The 24,679-nt window shown below is 44.1% G+C and overlaps 1 protein-coding gene across 1 annotated transcript in view; it reads right to left on the reverse strand.

Annotated features, from left to right (window-relative positions):
• The window catches only part of LOC126108228 (ankyrin homolog), a 228,994-nt gene that overhangs the window by 165,298 nt on the left and 39,017 nt on the right, over window positions 1-24,679 (reverse strand). The window contains exon 2 of the mRNA XM_049913459.1: window positions 11,609-12,143. Coding sequence (XP_049769416.1) covers window positions 11,609-12,132 — 524 coding nt within the window. The 5' untranslated portion in view covers window positions 12,133-12,143. The remainder of the gene's footprint in view (window positions 1-11,608; window positions 12,144-24,679) is intronic.

Raw genomic sequence — 24,679 nt, forward strand, 5'->3', positions numbered from 1 at the left:
AATTTATGCTTCATGCACTTTGCTAGATTATCATTATATATCTAATCGTCCTCTAAGCAGACATCAGCTTTGTGAACACAACGTCTACCTCATACCACTGATGCAAGTACTGAGAAATCCATAGTATCACTTTCGTATTACAAGATCACTATAATCACTCTAGCATATAACAGCTATTTTCTGATACTGCAAACTGTGACTTGCATGCGCTATTACATAAAACATGGCAATATTTCTACAAGCATCAAGTGGACAGGAACAATGTACTTTTTTTATTCTGTCAATGAAGTTATTACAGCTAATCAACCTAATATTCGCTTCCAGATACTTTATTTTCGATAAATGTTAAATGGACACAGATAGTGGTGCTACTCTGCCAACTGAAAATAGATCTCTGCAAAGATGTGTCATATACTCAAGATGAATCTCAACTTTCTGAAGATTTACATTTTACATTCCCTATCCTTTTCTATGCAATGACGAGATTGAAAACGTGAATTATGAACGACTATACACAGTTTTATGACCTGGAAGTTGTTCTGATCGCCAGAGTGCTTTACTAGCTGTGGCCATGGTGGAGGTTGTGCTCCATTGGCTGTTTCTGGTGTGTACACTGACTCACGTGAAACCAGTCTGATTTAGGGTACTAGCAATTAGCCCAGGATCTATGATATTTCGGAAGTGGGGCAAAAGCTTGAAACTTTATAGTTGCCATCGCCCCCATCCCCTCCAAGCGTTTGAGACGGGGCGTCAAACATTAAAAAATCAATTTTTAAAAAATATGTTCATTTTGTAGCGCACACCTTTCTGAAGAGCTTTTATATATCAAACACATATGTTCGAGGAAATGTAAAATATGTTATTTGGTCTCAAGTATGCCAAAGTGTAATGCCACGCCTCTTCACACAGCATTCTTCCATCGCACGTCACTGTATTCACTCAGCGGAGTTCAGACGTGTATATTTTATAATGAAATCCATCAGACATCTATTCAGGACAGTGGAAATTAAAATGTCGTGGGGAGCCTCTCCAGCTCCCTGTCGGCAGGTTTGATATCGTGCCCCCCTTAAAAAATTCAAAAGTAACGCTGGATGAGGTTATCTGTAACCGGGAGAATACGAACTCTTCAGAGAAATTTGCACTCTTTGTTACCTATTACCTAACAACTCTCTGTTTTGTGTGACAAAAATAAATACGGGAAATGTAAAACCAGTAAAGACGAGAGACAAGCAAGACAGTACACATTTTTTCAATCTGTAGGTCCCAACATCTTTTTCTCTCTCTCATCTTGCTGCAGCTTTACACGGCATGCTTTCCTTTCTACGAAAGGATCTATTACCTCATCAAATTTCGGCAAAGGTTTGCTACGTGGTAAATCAAAATGTCGTTATCTAATACTAAAAAAGCTGTTGATATGAATAGTATGAAAGACTGATATGGTTTCTCGATATGAGTACAGATATTTTGGCACTGTATGCTAGATAAAACGAAACAGACATTTCAAATATTGCAGCAATTGTAATACACGCCAAATACGTGAGACTGTTTTGGCACAAATAGTAATTTTTGTACAACTCATTTACATAAATAACTCATTTACATAAATATCATGACAGAATATAGTTCACAAAGTACCAATATTGCTGTTGTTGTTGTCGTCGTCTTCAGTCCTGAGACTGGTTTGATGCAGCTCTCCATGCTGCTCTATACTGTGCAAGCTTCTTCACCTCCCAGTACCTACTGCAACCTACATCCAAATCTACTTAGTGTATTCATCTCTCTGTCTCCTACCATTTTTACCCTCCACACTGCCCTCCAATACTAAATTGGTGATCCCTTGATACCTCAGGAGGTGTTCTTCTGGTCGAGCTGTGCCACAAATTCCTCTTCTCCCAATTGTATTCAATACTTCCTCATTAGTTATGTGATCTACAAATCTAATCTTCAGCATTCTTCTGTAACACTGCATTTCGAAAGCTTCTATTCTCTTCCTTTCCAAACTATTTATCGTCCATGTTTTACTTCCATACATGGCTACACTCCATACAAATACTTTCAGAAAACACTTCCTGGCACTTAAATCAATACTCAATGTTAACAAATTTCTCTTTTTCAAAAAAGCTTTCCTTGCCATTGCCAGCCTACATTTTACATCCTCTGTACTTCGACCATCATCAGTTATTTTGCTCCCCAAATAGCAAAACTCATCTACTACTTTGTCATCTCCTAATCTAGTTCCTCAACATGACCTGATTTGATTCAACTATATTCCATTATAATAGTTCTGGTTTTGTTGATGTTCGTCTTATATCCTCCTTTCAAGACATTGTTCCAAAATACTAAATGCCTAATAGGACTACTACTGGCAAAAAGTTTTAAGTTAGGAAACAGTTTCACATTTCGTTCAAAGGCTCCTGTTTCTCAAGCATGAGATCGAAAAGTAGTTGTACGGAATTTTTACATTAATTTTGAATCGTTATATTCTTCCATATAATGTGTGTGATGTCCCCATTTCTTCCCCTTTCTCGTTCTGACAATCAATCTTGTCAGTAATTCGATAACTATTGCTACCACCATCAAAACGTATTCTCCGGTGAACTTCACCAATCCTGCCAGAATCACCAGTTCAGTTATCCTACGTTTATTCTCCAGTTGGGTGTTATTACGCGTTCGTACAACGTATTTTCCGCGCTATTTCGAGAACAGAACTTAAGCGGACGCTAACTGGGGACTGTTCAAGCGGCCCTTAGTGGTGTAGCGACCTGGAAAAAATTTTCTTCCAAAATTTCATTTTCTTGGAAACACTGAGGATTAATATGTAACCTTTCTTACCTGTAATTCGCGTTAGTCGTTCATCTCCACTCTGGTAGTCTGAATTTATGGATTTCGCAAGTAATTACAACGAAGCTGATCATTCGTAAGTCAGTCACCCACATAAACCGCGACTGGCATTTAACCGTTCGGGTTTATTCGGCTCAGCTCGTGTAGCACCGTCCCCTTTTGTATGCGGGACAGTTTTCTTAGTTCTATATGCGACTGGGATTCCACTGGCAGAGAATCATGTACACTATGCACGCATTCAAAAATCAACTTATTATTCGTTCAGAAATCAACTTAGAATGTGTTCGAAAACCAACAGTGATATGTTTTAAAATCATACAAATAATCGATAGACCAACATGAAATGGCTGCCAGGTGGTTTGTGAAACAAGGCTTTCTTTTCTTCAAAATTATGAATTTGGCGCCCTATGAAATTGCCGCCTGGGGCAGATTCTCTGGCTTGCCCACCCTTTCCCCCTAGATCTGGGCCTGCTGACTATGATGGTATTTCATTGTAGACCACAGAAAGCAGACCTGTGTGAAAGTCCAGTTGAAACAGCATAGAACTGTGAGTGAATCAGTCCCTAACATGTGGAATCAGAAGCTTTGGTATGCTTCACCTGCATCTACATGTATACCTTGCAAATCAGTGTGGAGCGCATGGCAGAGGGTACATCCCAGTGTACCACTTATGGTTTTTCCCATTTGGTTCACGTTTGGAGTTTGAAAAGTCATTTTTAAGTGTGTGTGTGTGTGTGTGTGTGTGTGTGTGTGTGTGTGTGTGTGTGGTGATTAATCTTTTCTTCAAGATCCCTACTGCAGTGGTACACAGGAGACTGGAGTATATTCTCAGTATTATAGTTTAAAGCCGGATCTATAAACTCTGTAAGTAGGCTTGCTCAGGAAAGAGACAAACTATCCTCAGCAGTCTGCCAATTTAGTTTCACACTTCCCCATAGATGAAACAGACCTGTGACCTTTCATGCTACCGTGCTCTGTATACATTCAACACCTCCGGTTAGCCGTATTAGTATGGGTCCTGCATACTTGAGCCATATTGTAGGATGGGCTACACAAGTGATTGCAAGGAATCGCCTTTGTAGACTGATTTCATTTCCCTAGTATTCTACCAATAAATCTAGGTCTACCACCCACTAGACCCATGACTGAGCCTACGTTATTACAGTTCATACCCCCCTACACAGTGCTACTACCACGTCTGTGACTCACTCATATTATATTCATAGATACAGAGATTTTTGTGTGTCAGCTCGCCTGCTTAGATGGGTGGTACTGTGCTTACCTCCCATTTAAGTGGGCCCGGGTTGGATTCTTGGCCGGGTTGGAGATTTTCTCCACTCGTGGACTGGCTGTTCTGTTATCATTTCATCCTCATCACCGGTGCGCAAGTCTCCCAATGTGGCGTCGAATGAAATAAGACTTGCACTTGGCGGCCGAAATTCCCTTGAGGGGGTAAACTGGCCAACGATGCCATACGCCATTTTCTTTTTGTGTGTCATAATGATATTGGACAGTAACAGCAATGGTAACCATCAGTGAAATTTAATTATGATAACTTACCACATACTCTCATCACTGAAGTGCATTTTCTGGGACCTACTCTGCTAATTACTAACTACTAATTAAAATTAGCAGCTCATTCTCGCCACACCAGTCGGTGTGCGAGCCCCCCCCCCCCCCCCTCACTGCTCCATTCCAACAGATTTTCAGGATGTCGCAGGTACCGGAAGTTTACATTCTCTACACTGGGACATCCATATGAGCTGTTCAGTGCCTCAGTGTTTTGGGCTGTTCGTAGAGTTGGAGGTATACTTGGCAAAGGCCTGGAGACGGAGGAGAATACCTGTTGGATTACATCATGGCAAGACAGATTCTGAAATCAGATACTGAATTGTGAGGAATATGTGGGAGGAGATGTAGACTCTGATGACATTTTTATTGTGATAATGAGTGAACTGAAGCTTAAGGAAACCGTCAAGAGGATTCAGTTTGCAAATGAATGGGACTCTACAGTAGTGAGGAGTAAAACGCGAATCGGCAGTTCAATGAAACTTAAGATAATGCGACAACGAATACCGAAACTAGATATTCAATCGAACAAGAGTGGACTTCTCTAAAAGGAGAAATCACAGGGGACGGCAGGTACGAGAAAAGGAACTGAAGAAATGCTGTCGAATGTGAATTCCACTGAAATTGATTGACAAAATAAGAAAATATAACAATATTCACGAAAAGACAAGAAAACAGTGGTATAGCTCACTAAGGAATGAAATCTACAGGTAGATCACGACAAATAAAGCAAAATAGATGAAGGAAAAATTAGATGAAATCGAAAAATAAGTAGGAAGGGCAGTTTCAGCACAAAGCAAACTCGAAACAACCTTTTGTGAAATTAAAAGTGAGGGTTTCAACAAACTAATAATAGAAAGGAATTCCATTAGTATACGCAGAGAAGAGAAAGGATGGATGGAAATAGTACACTGGACACCTCTATGAGGGGGAGAAACTATTGGATGACATGATAGACGGAGAAATGGAAGACGAATAGGAAACATAACTTTCAGAAAAATATCATCCAGACGCTCCAGAAGCGACATGTTTGGCACAATGAGCTAAACAGCTCATGTATAGGAATTACTGACAACAATATACAGAAGAATGGACAAAAAAGCTAAAAATCTAGTAGAGGATAACGAGTTTGGGTTTAGGAAAGGTAAAACACCCAGAGAGGTAGATACGACATGGAGGCAAGAGTTAAAAAGCAAGGAACCTTCATTCTATTTGTCGACATTTAAAAAGCCTTTGAGAATGTAAAATGGTGCAACACATATGACATTCTCAAAAAAAACCTAATTATAAGATATATGGAAAGTCAGGCAGTATACAATATTGTATGCACTATAATCAACAGGGAAAAATAAGAACGGAAGAAAGAAGTACCGTGATTAAAAAAGTGCAGGACAGAGATGCAGTGGTTCTTCCCAGTTGTTTAAAGTGAACATCAATGATCGATGGTGGAACAGAAGAAAGTTCCAGGAATGGAATTAAAATCCTAAGGGAAAGGTTTCCGCTGATACGATTCGCTGATGCCATTGCTGTGCACCACGAAAGAGCGAAAGAATTATAAGAGCTGTTAAGTGGAATGAACACTTTAATGAGCACTGGATTAGGATTTATAAACGAAAGGAAAAGTGAAGTATTGGCAGTAGGAGAAATAACATTGGTGGCAAATTTAACATTAAAATTAGGGGCCACAAAGTAGACGAATTGAGGGGATTCTACTACACTGGAAGCAAACAGACATAAGAGACGAAGCGAAGTTGTTACAAACAGTAATGTAGCACAGGAAAATAGGGCATTCATCGAAAAACAAGGCCTCCAAGTCTTCATTTGGGGAAGAAATATCTGAGAATGTTCGTGTGGAACACAGTATTGCATGAAAATGAATCACGAATTGTGGGGAAAACATGGAAAGAAGAGAATGAGTGCATTCAAAATGGGGTGCTATAGAAGGACTTTGAAAATTAGGTGAATTCGTAAGAGAGGAACTGTAAGTTCTCTGCAGAATAGCTGAGAACGGCAATATGTGGAAAACAGTGATATGAAAAAGGAATAGGATGGTAGGACTTGTGCAAAGACATCAGCGAATAACTTGCACTGTACTACAGAAAGCTGTAAAGGATAATAAACAGGGGAAGACAGATTGGAAATGTATGGTACTTCAGGGAGCTGTGGAGGGTAAAAACAACAGGGAAAGACGGAGATTTCAATGGAATGAAGGATAAACACAATAGGGAGAGAGAGATTGCACTGGAATGGTACGACAGGGAGATGTTAACGAGAACAACAACAAGATAGAGATTGGAATACATGCGACAAATAACTAAGGACGGTGGGTACAAATCACACGCTACAGTAAAGAGACTGAACACTCAGCGTCCCAGAAATTCAGGAGTCTAAATCGCCAGTCTAAATCTGTTGCTGAAACAGCCAGAAACATCATCTACAGTGGGTGGAGAATCTGGTATGCATACTATGCGTCGTTGCTGAGACTGGTTGCCACGCCCAACTACGCCAGTGCGGCCGGGGTGATCCACACCCTGAGATGGCGAGGTGGAAAAGGCTTCTGATTTTATTCCTGAGCAGTGCTTTTCTTGTTACTAGCGGAATTCTAGCACGCTTGCTCCTCTCTCATTCCAGCGACCCCATATTGTTTCGTTACTCTGTGTTCAAACTTTCCCTTACTGCAGCATTCCAATACCGCGTGATTATTATATATTCATCGCTTTTTATATACGAAGTTAGCTGTTCATTGTTGTCATATACTCGTCCTGTCACTAAACTTTCCGCACGTGATGCTGCATTATTGTTGACATCGGTTTGGAGATTGTGATGACAAATCACTGGACTGTTCACAATAACTCACTGTTTGCCCTATCTTCCTATTCATACCTAACCTTTCATGATACAACTCTCTCATCCTGTTCATATATTCCGTTATTCGTCTTTCACTTCACTGAGCACGACTAAATCTAGTGTGGCCAATTACATTTACTTTTTCGATCTTCTACCATCCCTACGGCATAATGGTGGTGGTGGTGGTGGTGGTGTGTTTGTGTGATGAAGAATGTTTGCAATTTATGGTACTGTGGAGTGTAAGCTGTTTTCTGAGCTTCCTATTAATGTGCATACAGGCGGCGTGAATGCTGAATTCTAAGAGGAATTGATGTTAAGCATACAACAAAAAAGCATTGTATTAATGTATGATGTGAAATTGTGCTTATACTGGAACAGTTAAATATTTTATTTTTATTATTATTGAAATTTTACGCATCTGTAGCATTTTAAAAGTAAATCAATTTAAGTTTGGGAGGGCAGGGTGTGAAGAATGCACCAAAATGGTGCGAAGTATTGGGCAGAGAATGATCTTATGTCATCAGTAACAACAAGAATCTGATGTACATCATTAAGAGTAGAAGAGGTGGGAAAAAAATCAGCCACCGAGTTTCAAACCAAAGGTTTATTTAGCTCTTGGTCCAGGTTACGATATTTCTAAAAAATCTTCTTCAGAATAGGTCGGTCCTATAAACGTATACAAACGGTTACAAACTATTTTTACATATCTAACAAAATATCAATAATCGCGAAATATTTGTAAGGTAAGTGTACTCAATAGTTACACCACAGGGTGGTAAATTACATTAGCTGAAGCTGAGCGGCTATTGCCTAATACATAATTGATGTGAAAACGAGAAACATCACATACCATGGCTTAGGGACAGCAGCCAGAATAAATTCAGCGTATGTCAGAATAAATGCACAAATGTATTCGCCCATTGGTAAAGGCTCTTGTCTATATAAAATTATAACGTGAGTACAAAGGATAAAATATTTGGTAACCTAGGTATTCAGCATGTCAGAGAAAGGTCAACTGTTCACAAGTACAGGCTCAATCGATGAGGAAAATTTGGGATGCGGAGGGTGCTAAATACATGTGCGTAAGAAGTACGCTTGGATTGCGTTCAGTAACAGAATTTTACATTAAAGTAAGAATGAAAATTTCCACTACCAGGCTACTAACAAGCGATAAATTTACAGATATACATTACGCATAAAATCTCTAACACATTTGCTGACAGAGTAGTACTGTATGTAAATTCAGCGTGCAGAAGAGAGTTCTATTTACGAAGCACCACTGTTACAAATACATGGGTAAGGAGCAAAGACAACGTCACTAAAAAGAGAAACTTGCGCTTAACACTACGGAAGGTTAAGCAATAAGGAAAAATTGGGATACAGCAGGCGGTATATACTGCGTCTTGCTGGTAGCAATTAACGTAATTTTACATTAAAGCAAATTGACATTCTCTTATAGAAGACTAGTGATAAGCAGTACTCTTAGAGGTATGCATTGAATACAAAAGTATCTGTGAAACATGTATGCAGCAGAGTGAGACTGCACGTAAATGTAATGTGTAGAAGATAAGAATTCTATTAGAAAAAATTGCTTCTGTTTCGGGAAAGTGGAGGAAAGAATAAAATGGATAAAGGTACAACATAAAAAAATGAGAATCTTCTGCTTAACTGTACTAATTCAGTTTTTCTTTTCGGAATGCCAACTGTAGGAACATGTGATGAAAAAGCCATGAAAAACGAAACCCAGTGATACGAAATGTCAGTAGCTCAACAATAGAGAAAAAAATATTTTGAAGAAAACGGCGCACATTCGCCGATGTTAGCGGAGATCGGTAAACACGTCTTACGTGTCCGCGAGCGGTATTTTAAAGCCAGCAAGGGAGTGCTCACTCGCGTATTGCAACTGATAGTTCAAAATGTTACCGTCTCTCTGACAGGATGTTTATAAATTTGAAGTTGTTCTAGTAAATCTAATTTTCAGTCTTATTTTCTTACGTAAAATTACGGTTTCTTCTAATTACCTTGGAGAATGGTGCAAGGTGGCTATTTTTTGATGGCGTTATTGAATGTGTTAATATTTGTAAAGGAAAATGTTGTATTTGAAGAAATATGGTCAGAGAAGTAGTTGTTAGGCAACGGTATCTGTGTCTGCGATGGCAGCACAGTGGAGTCGTAGAATCTTTGAAAGCCAGTAGTGGATAGCTGCGGGGTTCGTCGAGTGTGCAGTGTAATGCATGGACACACTTTTGGACCTGAGTGAACTGGAGATTTATTACGAGGAGGAATGATGACTCAGAACAAAGGCTGTATAGCATACGGACATAAAAAATGTTTTGAAACGAAGAACAAGGTATTATTTGATGAGATAGAACGTTTATTTTTATTTTTAGAGGCTTGTGTTGTTGGTACACTTCCCCATCGTCACAGTCTAGTTTTTGATAATTATTTTATTGATTGATCTTCTGACTTAATTTACGGTACCATGGAAGTTAGTAAATGAATTTTCATATTAGAGATTATAACTGGTTTCTTTGACAGGTTCCCTCCTAACTGAAATTTCTGTACTTAAAGGTTAAGTCATATATAGTTAAGGCTCACAGGCCATTTGACCAACTTCTTCTGTGCGGATGCACAAACAGTGCCCGAACTCTTACGGGAATCGGCAACAAGCCGCGAGTAATGAGTATAATGGACAGGGGCACTATGAATATAGTGCGGGACAATAAGTTGGGAATGTGGGTCTCACGGGAGGCGTGCCAGAGATAAGTCCCCGCAGTCGCACTGTCCTCTGTGTCTTCGGTGGCTCAGATGGATAGAGCGTCTGCCATGTAAGCAGGGGATCCCGGGTTCGAGTCCCTCCGGGGAACACATTTTCAACTGCACCCGTTGACATATCAACGCCTGTATGGAGCTAGGGGTATTCATTTCATTGTTAAGTCATGTGTTTCATTGGCTCACTCTGTCAAGATTATCAACCCAATTTCCCTGCACCAACTATAGTTAGTTTTAAGCAGGATTTTTTTCAGTTGTTGCTGAGTCTTGCTGTGTTGCTGTTTCTGCCAGTACTTCATTTTGCAGGTGAGATTCATAATATGTGATTGTTTCGTTTCCTTTGCGCAATGTAGGTTCTGTCAGTTTCTTTAGTTTACCAAAGCCGTATGTCAGTGGAGAAATTTTCGTGTGTCTCAGGTTGCAGTGTTATACAGGTCGACATTACTTTTTTTATACAGTTACATTTTTTTTCTTGAACAGTTCGCACTGATCATGTCTCCTGAGCGTGAAACTATTGGTTTGCTTATTTATTTGCTTATGAATAAGACCCGTTTTCAGAAACACAGCATTCTCTTCAGTTTCGTGCAAGTGAAGTGGCTCTGATTTAACGGCACATTTAGGCTGTCAGTTCACATTCGCGGGTTTGTATTTACAATAAAACACACACACACACACACACACACACACACACACACGTTTCCTAAAAAAATACACACATACAAATGTAGGAGTGGGAAAAACAGGTGAGGATATTATGCTGTCATAATGAGATTTTCACACTGCAGCGGAGTGTGCGCTGATATGAAACTTCCTGGTAGATTAAAACTGTGTGCAGGACCGAGACTCGAACTCGGGACCTTTGCTTTTCGCGGGCAAGTGCTCTACCACCTGAGCTACCCAAGCACGACTCACGCCCCGTCCTCACAGCTGTACTTCCGCCAGTACCTCGCCTCCTACTTTCTAAACTTCACAGAAGCTCTCCTGCGAACCTTGCAGAACTAGCACTCCTTAAAGAAAGGATATTGCCGAGACATGGCTTAGCCACAGCCTGGGGGATGTTTCCAGAATTAGATTTTCACTCTGCAGCGGAGTGTCCGCTGATATGAAACTTCCTGGTAGATTAAAACTGTGTGCCCGACCGAGACTCGAACTCGGGACCTTTGCCTTTCGCAGGCAAGTGCTCTACCAACTGAGTTACCCAAGCACGACTCACACCCCATCCTCACATCTTTACTTCTGCCAGTACCTCGTCTCCTACCTTCCAAACTTTACAGAGGCTCTCCTGCGAACCTTGCAGAACTAGCACTCCTGAAAGAAAGCATCTCATTCCAGGAACATACCGCAGGCTGTGGCTAAGCCGTATCTCCGCAATATCCTTTCTTCCAGGAGTGCTAGTTCTGCCAGTACCTCGCAGGAGAGTTTCTGTAAAGTTTGGAAGGTAGGAGACGAGGTACTGGCAGAAGTAAAGCTGTGAGGACGGGGCGTGAGTCGTGCTCGGTAGAGCACTTGCCCGAGTTCGAGTCTCGGTCCGGCACACAGTTTTAATCTGCCAGGAAGTTTCATGTTACGCCGTGCTTACCTGTATTCTGTCGACGGCTCACCGAGCAGCCGACTCACTTCGACCACTTCGTCAGGGTGGTTGAGGACTGCATCGGCCCAGCCCTGTGTGGCTAACACCTGCCAGTTGGCCTTGATGAAGGCGACAGCGGCCTCTGTGAGGCTGAGACACGAGTGCCCGACTGCCAGCACCGCCGTGGCTGCCGCGTTCTCCACTGTCAGCTGAGCGGCCAGCTGCCGCTCACAGTCTCCCTTCAGCCCCGGGACACAGTCGGTGTCCGCAGCTGCCAGTAGGGCGGCCGTACTGGACAGCCGGGGGGCCCGGAGGGAATACATGTAGGCCGGCAGCTCCCGGAGTGCTGGACCCTCCACGCCGTGGACCGTGACCTCTCCGCCGCTGGCCTCCAGTGTGTCGTGCTGGAACGTGGCGGCGAACACGGGGCTCCCGCCTGCCTGGAGACGCGTGTCGCTCGCCACCGGCGCCACCTCCTCACTGTCCCCCCTGCCTGCGGCCGCAGCCTCCTGCATCTCTTCGGCAGCTGCCATTGTGGACGGTTCTGAAACAAAATTAGAATCATATTAATACTGCCAGCTGCCGACGGGCGTTGCTATATGTCGACGGGGACAGGTAAAAATGTGTGCCCTGATCGGGACTCGAACTTGGGATCTCCTGCTTACATGGCACATGCTCTATCCATTTTTTTTGTTTTTTTTAGATAATTTTAATTCAATATTTGTTCATTATACTTTCTACTTGACAAAAAATAGACCTTAAATAAAAGTAAGAAGAGGTTTACTGTAAGAGAGATTCGAACCAGAGACTCTCCACTTACCAGACATCGACGCTGTTTATATACAGGGTGTCCCAGCTATCTTGTCCACCCAAAATATCTCTGGAACAATAACAGCTATTGGAAAACGACTTTCACCGGTATCAATGCAGGGCTGGGGCCCATGAATGTACATATTTGGAAACATTCTACGAGGTGCATTCAAGTTCTAAGGCCTCCGATTTTTTTTCTCCAGACTGGAAAGAGATAGAAACATGCGCATTGTTTTAAAATGAGGCCGCGTTCATTGTCAAATCGTCCCAGAGATGGCAGCACCGTACGGCAGATGGAATTTTACCGCCAGCGGCGAGAATGAGAACTGTTTTAAACACTTAAAATGGCGACGTTTTCCTTACTTGAACAGAGTGCAATCATTCGTTTTCTGAATTTGCGTGGTGTGAAACCAATTGAAATTCATCGACAGTTGAAGGAGACATGTGGTGATGGAGTTATGGATGTGTCGAAAGTGCGTTCGTGGGTGCGACAGTTTAATGAAGGCAGAACATCGTATGACAACAAACCGAAACAATCTCGGGCTGACACAAGCCAGTCGGACGACATGATCGAGAAAGTGGAGAGAATAGTTTTGGGGGATCGCCGAATGACTGTTGAACAGATCGCCTCCAGAGTTGGCATTTCTGTGGGTTCTGTGCACACAATCCTGCATGACGACCTGAAAATGCGGAAAGTGTCATCCAGGTGGGTGCCACGAATGCTGACGGACGACCACACGGCTGCCCATGTGGCATGTTGTCAAGCAATGTTGACGCGCAACGACAGCACGAATGGGACTTTCTTTTCGTCGGTTGTGACAGTGGATGAGACGTGGATGCCATTTTTCAATCCAGCAACAAAGCGCCAGTCAGCTCAATGGAAGCCGACAGATTCACCGCCATCAAAAAACTTTCGGGTAACCGCCAGTGCTGAAAAAATGATGGTGTCCATGTTCTGGGACAGCGAGGGCGTAATCCTTACCCATTGCGTTCCAAAGGGCACTACGGTAACAGGTGCATCCTACGAAAATATTTTGAAGAACAAATTCCTTCCTGCACTGCAACAAAAACGTCCGGGAAGGGATGCGCGTGTGCTGTTTCACCAAGACAATGCACCCGCACATCGAGCTAACGTTACGCAACAGTTTCTTCGTGATAACAACTTTGATGTGATTCCTCGTGCTCCCTACTCACCTGACCTGGCTCCTAGTGACTTTTGGCTTTTTCCAACAATGAAAGACACTATCCGTGGCCGCACATTCAGCAGCCTTGCTGCTATTGCCTCAGCGATTTTCCAGTGGTCAAAACAGACTCCTAAAGAAGCCTTCACCGCTGCCATGGAATCATGGCGTCAGCGTTGTGAAAAATGTGTACGTCTGCAGGGCGATTACGTCGAGAAGTAACGCCAGTTTCATCGATTTCGGGTGAGTAGTTAATTAGAAAAAAAATCGGAGGCCTTAGAACTTGAATGCACCTCGTAAAACGAAAGCATATATGTTTTTTAACACAAACTTATGTTTTTTTTAAATGGACCTCCTATACTTTTTCTTCAGCAATCCATAGCATGGCAAAGCACATACCCAATGGCGTTAATTACATCGCAATATTCCCATTACATCCCGAGATATTGACGCGAAGCTGACGCTTGAAACACCCGACATGCGCTGCTAGCGCACGTCCTGAGGCTCAGGCGTGAACCCCATGCTGCCCGTAATCGAGATGTGATTGACATGTGTAATCACACCTCCATACTTATCAAGAAGGACGCTTACTTGTCAATCACACCGCGATTACGGGCAGCATGGGGTTCACGCCTGAGCCTCAGGACGTGCGCTAGCAGCGCATGTCGGGTGTTTCAAGCGTCAACTTCGCGTCTCAATATCTCGGGATGTAATGGGAACATTGCGATGCAAACAACGCCATTGTGTATGTGCTTTGTCATGCTATGGATTGCTGAAGAAAAAATATAGGAGGTCCATTTAAAAAAACATAAGTTTGTATTAAAAAACACATATGCTTTCGTTTTAGAATGTTTCCAAATATGTACATTCATGGGCCCCAGCCCTACATTGATACCGGTGAAAGTCGTTTTCCAATAGCTGTTATTGTTCCAGAGATATTTTGGGTGGACAAGATAGCTGGGACATCCTGCATATATACAGGGTGAGTCACCTAACGTTACCGCTGGATATATTTCGTAAACCAAATCAAATACTGACGAACCGATTCCATAGACCGAACGTGAGGAGAGGGGCTAGTGTAATTGTTTAATACAAACCATACAAAAATGCACGGAAGTATGTTTTTTAACACAAACCTACGTTTTTTTAAATGGAACCCCGTTAGTTTTGTTAGCACATCTGAACATATAAACAAATACGTAATCCGTGCCGTTTGTTGCATCGAAAAATTTTAATTACATCCGGAGATATTGTAACCTAAAGTTGACGCTTGAGTACCACTCCTCCGCTGTTCGATCGTGTGTATCGGAGAGCACCGAATTACGTGGGGATCCAAAGGGAACGGTGATGGACCTTAGGTACAGAAGAGACTGGAACAGCACATTACGTCCACATGCTAACACCTTTTTATTGGTCTTTTTCACTGGCGCACATGTACATTACCATGAGGGGTGAGGTACACGTACACACGTGGTTTCCGCTTTCAATTACGGAGTGGAATAGAGTGTGTCCCGACATGCCAGGCCAATGGATGTTCAATGTGGTACCGTGTGTACCGTGATGTGCCTACAACCCCAGAGGATATGAAACAATGTATTGTGGCAGCCTGCGGCGACATTACACCAGATGTACTGCGGCGTGTACGACATTCATTACGCCAGAGATTGCAATTGTGTGCAGCAAATGATGGCCACCACATTGAACATCTATGGGCCTGACATGTCGGGACACAATCTATTCCACTCCGTAATTGAAAACGGAAACCACGTGTGGATGTGTCCTTCACCCCTCATGGTAATGTACATGTGCGTCAGTGAAAAAGACCAATAAAAAGGTGTTAGCATGTGGACGTAACGTGCTCTTCCAGTCTCTCTTGTACCTAAGGTCCATCACCGTTCCCTTTGGATCCCTACGTAATTCGGTGCTCTCCGATACACACGATCGAACAGCGGAGGAGTGGTACTCAAGCGTCAACTTTAGGTTAGAATATCTCCGGATGTAATTAACATTTTACAATGCAACAAACGGAATTGATTACGTATTTGTTTATATGTTCAGATGTGCTAACAAAACTAACGGAGTTCCATTAAAAAAAAAGTAGGTTTGTGTTAAAAAACATACTTCCGTGCATTTTTTTATGGTTTGTATTAACCGATTACACTAGCCCGTCTCCTCACGTTCGGTCTGTGGAATCGATTCGTCAATATTTGATGTGGTTTACGAAATATATCCAGCGGTAATGTTAGGTGACTCACCCTGTATATAAGGAACCGCTGCGAGGGCAAGATGACGGGTGGGGCAGGGGTCGACACCCGAAGCCTGGCCATCACCACCGCCAGGCCCAAGCACCGAGGATCGAACGATCAGGAAGAGGATGTAGCGGGTTGGTCTATGTTGTTTTATTTATTTATTTCTTTAATTTTTCCTTTTTTTAAATTTTTTTATAACATTTTTAATTTTTTTGTATTTATGGATTTATTTTGGTTTCATTACAAAAAGGACCCTAACAACCGCCGTAGTTGAGCGTCCGAGTCGTCTTCTCGTCTGTTGGGAGGGGTTCCGCCATAATCCGTCCGTAGAGGATCAATATGCTCGAGGATTCTTCTTCATTTTCAGCGTCTCATACCCGGAACGCCCCAGTGAGCAGGAGGATCCGTAAATAATGAAACTAAATAATTTGCGAAAGGGGTTCTGTACTTCGGGTGGCGGCTGAAAGCTGCACGTGTCGTCATCAATAGGGACCAAAAGTTGAGTGGGCCTTTGGGAGCTCCGCAAAATATGTAGTAAAGGGCCATGCCTTTTAGCCATCTAACGGCGTTCGTCCCGGTTGATGGAAAGTATACGCCATCGGAGCGCAATATATCATCCGGGGACATAGAGTCCGGCAATCGCCGCAAGAGCAATGCCAGCATGCGATGGGTCAGTAGCCGGCACTCGCTGGTCGCGGCACAAGTCAGACGGTGTGTGATCCATCTGAGCCAGCGAGGGCACAGAGGACAGCGCGACTGCAGGGACTTGTCCCTTGCACGCTCCCCGTGAGACCCACATTCTCACCTTGTACGTCCACACACTACGTACGTAGCGTCCCACCCCAACACACTCATGACTCGTGGAAGGAATTCTAACCAAGTCCCGTAAGATTTCGAGGAATGTGTGTGCATCCGCACAGAAGAAAAAGGTCATGGCCGGTATTGCCACAACTATATACAGGGTTATTACAAATGATTGAAGCGATTTCACAGTTCTACAATAACTTTATTATTTGAGATATTTTCACAATGCTTTGCACACACATACAAAAACTCAAAAAGTTTTTTTAGGCATTCACAAATGTTCGATATGTGCCCCTTTAGTGATTCGGCAGACATCAAGCCGATAATCAAGTTCCTCCCACACTCGGCGCAGCATGTCCCCATCGATGAGTTAGAAAGCATCGTTGATGCGAGCTCGCAGTTCTGGCACGTTTCTTGGTAGAGGAGGTTTAAACACTGAATCTTTCACATAACCACACAGAAAGAAATCACATGGGGTTAAGTCGGGAGAGCGTGGAGGCCATGACATGAATTGCTGATCGTGATCTCCACCACGACCGATCCATCGGTTTTCCAATCTCCTGTTTAAGAAATGCCGAACATCATGATGAAGTGCGGTGGAGCACCATCCTGTTGAAAGATGAAGTCGGCGCTGTCGGTCTCCAGTTGTGGCATGAGCCAATTTTCCGCGGGCTACGCGTGAAACTTGCCCGCACGCGTTCAACCGTTTCTTCGCTCACTGCAGGCCTACCCGTCGATTTCCCCTTACAGAGGCATCCAGAAGCTTTGAACTGCGCATACCGTCGCCGAATGGAGTTAGCAGTTGGTGGATCTTTGTTGAACTTCGTCCTGAAGTGTCGTTGCACTGTTATGACAGACTGATGTGAGTGCATTTCAAGCACGACATACGCTTTCTCGGCTCCTGTCGCCATTTTGTCTCACTGCGCTCTCGAGCGCTCTGGCGGCAGAAAGCTGAAGTGCGGCTTCAGCCGAACAAAACTTTATGAGTTTTTCTACGTATCTGTAGTGTGTCGTGACCATATGTCAATGAATGGAGCTACAGTGAATTTATGAAATCGCTTCAATCATTTGTAATAGCCCTGTATTTATACGGATACGGTGTCTGTTCTTTCGGACATGGTTCAAATGGCTCTGAGCACTATGGGACTTAACATCTCAGGTCATCAGTCCCCTAGAACTTAGGACTACTTAAACCTAACTAACCTAAGGACATCACACACAACCATGCCCGAGGCAGGATTCGAACCTGCGACCGTAGCGGTCGCGCGGTTCCAGACTGAAGCGCCTAGAACCGCTCGGCCACCAACGGCCGGCTTTCGGACATCTCAGAAACAATATGATTCTAATTTCGTTCTAGGCGGCTGCAGGTCATCAATGGTGTCTGTCCGAAAGAACAGACACCATTTCCGTGTAAGTATATAGTTCTGAAACAAGTCGTCTCTGAACAGAGCTCTGCCCTTATGCAGTAGCCTCAGGCGCGCGTAGACCTGTGACAAGCAACAAACAGCTGCCAAATGTAACCCGCTACCAAGTAAGTTACAACACTGTGATATGCTTGTGTTTCAGGCCGATGCCACAGGTGTACAGCTACAGATCTCGAACAACACAATATCAGCTGTTGTGCAAGAGTAAAAGTACGCGTTAACACCCCAACTTTTGACACCTAGCGGATTTATTGGTTAGTTTTCTCCGAATGCTGTTAAATGTAATCTAGAAGCGGTAATCTGAAATAAGTGGCATTGAATCTACTGTGCTGTGTTGATAAAATCTGGCATCAGGGTCGCGAGCACACCATCGGTTGGGCCAATTTTGAGGAGCTTTTGCTCCAAATACATACAGAGTCGATAAACAATGTGCACAGTTCGTGGCATGCACAGCTAGCCTTTACCATACAACTACAAGTTCACGTCAATGCCACCAGGTGCTAGCACATTCCTTAGATATGCCAATTCATTCACTACGTAGTAAAGTTAGATTGGACATCACTACGTGATATTTATACTGACAGAAAAACCTATTTTGTGGCTTTCTGAGTAAGTTTTGGATTGTGGCGTACAGTAATAAATTGTGGCGCCGAGAACCACAAAACACACTGACTCGTGCTAGACCTTGCGTTTAAATTGCATTGGTTTTCCTTTTCTTCCCCTGACATGTTTGTTTGATATGCTGTCTGTCACTGAGTGGCTGCTCGGTTGGCTTTTCACTCTGCTATCGATATCTGCGTTTTTGCTTTCGGGAAACTGCTATGCAGGAAGTGAGATCTTTGGCTAGGCGCAGATTGAGACGCGTATAGCGCGTGTGGCTCGACGCAGCGCAGCACGCGTTTTTGTAACACCACAGGTTCAAGTGGGGCCGCGCAAACTGTGATGCGACGCGACTGGGACGCGACACGCGTCGGCGCCAGGTCGCGCGGCGTTGTGGTTGCGGCTAGAGATGGGGGTTCCGCTCTTGAACTAATTCATAGAGTTGAATCTTTCAAAGGAATGAACAATCAGTGATTCAGAAAAAAAGAACAGTAGCTCCAAACGTTTCCCATGGCAGAGAGAGAGAGAGAGAGAGAGAGAGAGAGAGAGAGAGAGAGACGGAGCATATCAGCAGCGCCTCTGCTGGTCAGAGCACAGTGCACGCCACACAACACAGCCAGCGCCGGCCTCTGCCCTGCTTCTACCTTGGCTGCCTGCATTGTGCAGTGCCCCATTGGATTTTGTGTTTCACATATGCCGTGCCGTCTCTGTGCGTCGTCTGCCGCGTGCAGTGTCGCACTCTGTCGGCGATCATTTCAGTCGCACGTCCTGCCCTCTGGGCAGCTGATGCGAGCAACAGGAAGAGAGCCACCTAGCGGATAACATAGGAACTACTTGCAACAACCTGCTCACAAGGGAACGGACGATTTGTCTCGGAGCGGGTGAGTTCACCGCTCCCCCCCACCCTCAGAACTCGCCCGCTCAACTCTCACCCCACCGTCTCGACTCTAGCCAGAGCGTTGAGCAAAGCGACTCAGGTGTCACTCTGGTCTCTGCGGTCTCAGCTCACGCAGTAATACAGCTCGCGGCTCGACCTGCTCGACTCAGCGCCTCTGCATCGGAGTTCGTCCCTACTGGATATTGTTCTTCGTAGTAATACCGCTATGTATATTACATTATTATGTTATGTATACATCAATTGTTTTTATTTTATTTTTATTTGTTTAAACTGATTAGATTAGGTTCCTGACGACTCCTCTTACTATAGGATTTTTATTATGGACACTCGAATTTACGCTTTAATTACGAGCGAACCGATAAATGTATCGCAAAATGTGATACACCAATATTTTCCTTGTTTTATTCTGCGTAAGGCTATATGCAGCACTTTCGTTTTACAGTCAAATTTATATTTTGCGATTTTAGGCGTCTTCGGAAGGAAACGTTCACTTTAAAAATATATGGCTTGCGATGTATTTGTATGAGGTTAATGAAATTTTAATACATTATAGCCAAATATATTGTTAATGTAAATCTCAAGTTACGAAATTTTCCGATCACCCAAAAAACCACGATAGTGCAAAATAAATCAATAATCAAAAACTTTGTCATATCGTGGAAATTTCAATAAACAATACAAAATTCTTACTCATTATCTGTGTTCAAGATCAAAATACAGGTATAGTACTGGAATAAACCAAGTTTAAAGGGCAATGTGCCTTCCATTTATTTTCTACTGTAAATGAGTGGTGAGTCATGAAAAAGAGCTAATTCATTTCAGGGAGTGAACAGTTCTGATCCAATCTCTGAAAAGAACAGTTTTGCCCATCTCTAGTTGCGGCACAGTTTCTCGCGCAGCGCGTTGCGCTTGCCTCGCTAGCACTGTGGGAAATTTGAGGCGGGGAGCGGAAAAGTAGCCCGGCCATGTGCTCACATCGGAACGGCGCATATCAGCAGTGGTCGTATTGCCAATAAGATAAATTTTGCCTTACTGTGTACTGAATTTTATTGCCTTTGGGTAGTGTTTCGTTTTTCGCCATTTAAACGCCCCAGCTTTCTTCGTTAGCACGTTATACTTTTCTGTTATTTATATCTGCATAGTTTTGTTTTGTTTTTCTTCTGTCAAGAAAAATGTATACTTCAGTAACTGATGAGCCACTGGCCGCTGGAATTTGCACCATATGCCTCCGTGATGTTTTCAGATCGCAAGAAGGGACAGACGGTAGTGAATAAGGAAGCAAGGAATACTATAAAATCATGTGATTAAGAATCAAGGCAGGAAAGTAAAGCAAGGTTATATTCTCGCTGCCTAGTAAGCTAGCGTATCTGTACGATCTGTTACACAAATTTAGAAAGGGATAATCTCCACAGGTGTGATCCCTTTGTTCTTGTGGTAAAAAGCGTCCATGATCTGAAGTATAAAAGTTTCATTGTGATTACTCTGATATGTATGTAATAATGTAATACGACACACTGTACTACATGCATTTGAACAACATATTTCCACTGGAAGCTAGAAACAGTCGAAAAGCAGTCACAAATGACAATGTTTTAATTTGTTCGTCTTGATGAGAAAAAGCATTTCAATTGTTGCACGGACATTATCAGCATTAATAAACTAATTATAGAACAACAGGCTACACAAATGAAGAAAATGGTCGGTATTATTACGAAAAGTAGGAATATCCTAAAAGAGTGTTATGATTAGATGTATTTAATTTGTTGAAATGTGCTGCTGACAAAGGCAAATCTACTTTCATGAGAATGTTTTTTCGAACTCCATCTCAAATGGCTAGCTTGTGCATTCCTGTCGCGCGCATTATCCTTCGCTGCTGACAATACACTGACCATTGTGTTGTGCGACAGATCAATTGTTTATTTTTCTCAATAACAACTATTTTATTCGCGATCACGCATTGTCAGTTTGGCCAGCCCTAGGTGAGTAAACAGGAACGCTCGTCATTATTTTAATACTGCTCAGATCAAGAGAATCAATAAAATCCTTTGGTAAGTTTCCATTCCAGTGGCTCAGTGTTAAAAATACGATGGGTTACGGGGATTCCACCAAAATTCCAACAGAATTTCCAATCTGTTCTTGTGTGAGTTGTTAACCTTTTCTCATTCGAAGAAGCATCACCGTTTATGAGTAAGGCCACATTTCTCTTGGTGACTGGTTTAATTGTACTTGCTTTGTCACAATGTAATTTGCCAAACTCATCTCACAGCAGCTATTGAGACAGAAATCCGAAACGTAGGGCCTCATTAAACAAGTAATTGGCAATCACAGAGCTCAATAGCTTACGAAAAACCTCATAGTATCGGTTTGAAGTAACATAAAAGAAGAAATTTCATGTTTATTTTCGTACTAGGAAGCTCTTGTTTCGCTAGATGTCTATAAGTCTTAAAAAATTACAGTCACTGGAGTGAAATAAATAAAAAAAGAAGTATAAGTAGTGATATATCGCCATAGATAAGAAAGTTCCGTGTGTTTAAGAATTGGCTGTCATTCGAGCGGTTTAGGAGATACGAGAGATGTTGCGAGTATTTCATTCTCGCGGGCGTGAGATCGGAAGTGAGCGCGCTACATGGGATCCATTTCATCGAGATCGGAGGCAGATAGAGGTCTCCTCCCGAGTCTAAACAAAAATTCAGCATGTTAGCTAAATTTCATACGCAGCAACATATGGTGTAATACGCACCAAACGCAAAATCATAGCGACCCCTAATTTTCGTTGCAAACTTTTTGAATTTTGGGTAGTGTCTTACTAAAACGTGTACATCACAATAAGAATGGTCATTAGCGAGGTGACGGGCACGAAGCTGACATATAACGCTACAAGTAAGGCAGAAATCATATACACTCCTGGAAATGGAAAAAAGAACACATTGACACCGGTGTGTCAGACCCACCATACTTGCTCCGGACACTGCGAGAGGGCTGTAGAAGCAATGATCACACGCACGGCACAGCGGACACACCAGGAACTGCGGTGTTGGCCGTCGAATGGCGCTAGCTGCGCAGCATTTGTGCACCGCCGCCGTCAGTGTCAGCCAGTTTGCCGTGGCATACGGAGCTCCATCGCAGTCTTTAACACTGGTAGCATGCCGCGACAGCGTGGACGTGAACCGTATGTGCAGTTGACGGACTTTGAACGAGGGCGTATAGTGGGCATGCGGGAGGCCGGGTGGACGTACCGCCGAATTGCTCAACACGTGGGGCGTGAGGTCTCCACAGTACATCGATGTTGTCGCCAGTGGTCGGCGGAAGGTGCACGTGCCCGTCGACCTGGGACCGGACCGCAGCGACGCACGGATGCACGCCAAGACCGTAGGATCCTACGCAGTGCCGTAGGGGACCGCACCGCCACTTCCCAGCAAATTAGGCACACTGTTGCTCCTGGGGTATCGGCGAGGACCATTCGCAACCGTCTCCATGAAGCTGGGCTACGGTCCCGCACACCGTTAGGCCGTCTTCTGCTCACGCCCCAACATCGTGCAGCCCGCCTCCAGTGGTGTCGCGACAGGCGTGAATGGAGGGACGAATGGAGACGTGTCGTCTTCAGCGATGAGAGTCGCTTCTGCCTCGGTGCCAATGATGGTCGTATGCGTGTTTGGCGCCGTGCAGGTGAGCGCCACAATCAGGACTGCATACGGCCGAGGCACACAGGGCCAACACCCGGCATCATGGTGTGGGGAGCGATCTCCTACACTGGCCGTACACCACTGGTGATCGTCGAGGGGACACTGAATAGTGCACGGTACATCCAAACCGTCATCGAACCCATCGTTCTACCATTCCTAGACCGGCAAGGGAACTTGCTGTTCCAACAGGACAATGCACGTCCGCACGTATCCCGTGCCACCCAACGTGCTCTAGAAGGTGTAAGTCAACTACCCTGGCCAGCAAGATCTCCGGATCTGTCCCCCATTGAGCATGTTTGGGACTGGATGAAGCGTCGTCTCACGCGGTCAGCACGTCCAGCACGAACGCTGGTCCAACTGAGGCGCCAGGTGGAAATGGCATGGCAAGCCGTTCCACAGGACTACATCCAGCATCTCTACGATCGTCTCCATGGGAGAATAGCAGCCTGCATTGCTGCGAAAGGTGGATATACACTGTACTAGTGCCGACATTGTGCATGCTCTGTTGCCTGTGTCTATGTGCCTGTGGTTCTGTCAGTGTGATCATGTGATGCATCTGACCCCAGGAATGTGTCAATAAAGTTTCCCCTTCCTGGGACAATGAATTCACGGTGTTCTTATTTCAATTTCCAGGAGTGTATTTTCAGAGAATAGTTTCTGTAAAATCGTTTGAGGCAGATAAGAGGTTGCGCGCGCTTCGGTTCAGTCAGCGCAGAGCGTCGCCAGTCGGCGCGTGCGAAGTACGGTGTACGCGTCGCAATATGCGCTGCACCCGCGCGACTCGTGCAGCACGTGCGTGTCGCGCTGTAGTGCCGTGTCACGTCACACGTGCTGTACTCGTCTCAGTTTGCGCCTAGCGTTTGACCGGTTGTAACGTCGTGTGGTGGCGTGGAAGTAGGAGGGGGGGGGGGGGGGGTTGTGCTCAGAGAGTCTGGTGAACACGGGAGGGCAGTGTGGCTCTCCAGCGCGGACCAGGCGTGATCGGCTGTACCGGGTCGCCACGTGATGTATGTCGGTCGTGTGTAACGAGCGGGCGAGTTGACGGAAGAGCTCCCCGCGGGTTGGTTGTATAGAGAATCGCCCCACGAGTAGTTGCTGTTCATTTCGCCTCGGTGGGACGTTAAGAAGCTTCTTCAAATGCTCCGTTTCAACCCTGGAGTTTAAAAAGGAGACACCTGACGTGAAGGAGCGGTGACTAGCCGTCAACGTTGCAGAGGAGACGTGAACTCCGGTGACAGAGTGTGTTGTGGCTCAAAGGAGGCCTCGGCGCTTGTTGGTGACGTCACCTCACGTCAGCTAGGCACGGCGAACGCCAGGTCTGTTGCAGGCAGAAACGCCTGGGCGTGCTTATCACTATAAATCTCTTATTTTTGGACAGAATGTTTGGTACTGTTTTGGATTCTGCAGTTTTATTTACATGAAAGATTTTCT

The sequence above is a fragment of the Schistocerca cancellata genome, chromosome 11 (assembly GCF_023864275.1).
Source record: "Schistocerca cancellata isolate TAMUIC-IGC-003103 chromosome 11, iqSchCanc2.1, whole genome shotgun sequence".
NCBI classification, from domain to species: Eukaryota; Metazoa; Arthropoda; class Insecta; order Orthoptera; family Acrididae; genus Schistocerca; species Schistocerca cancellata.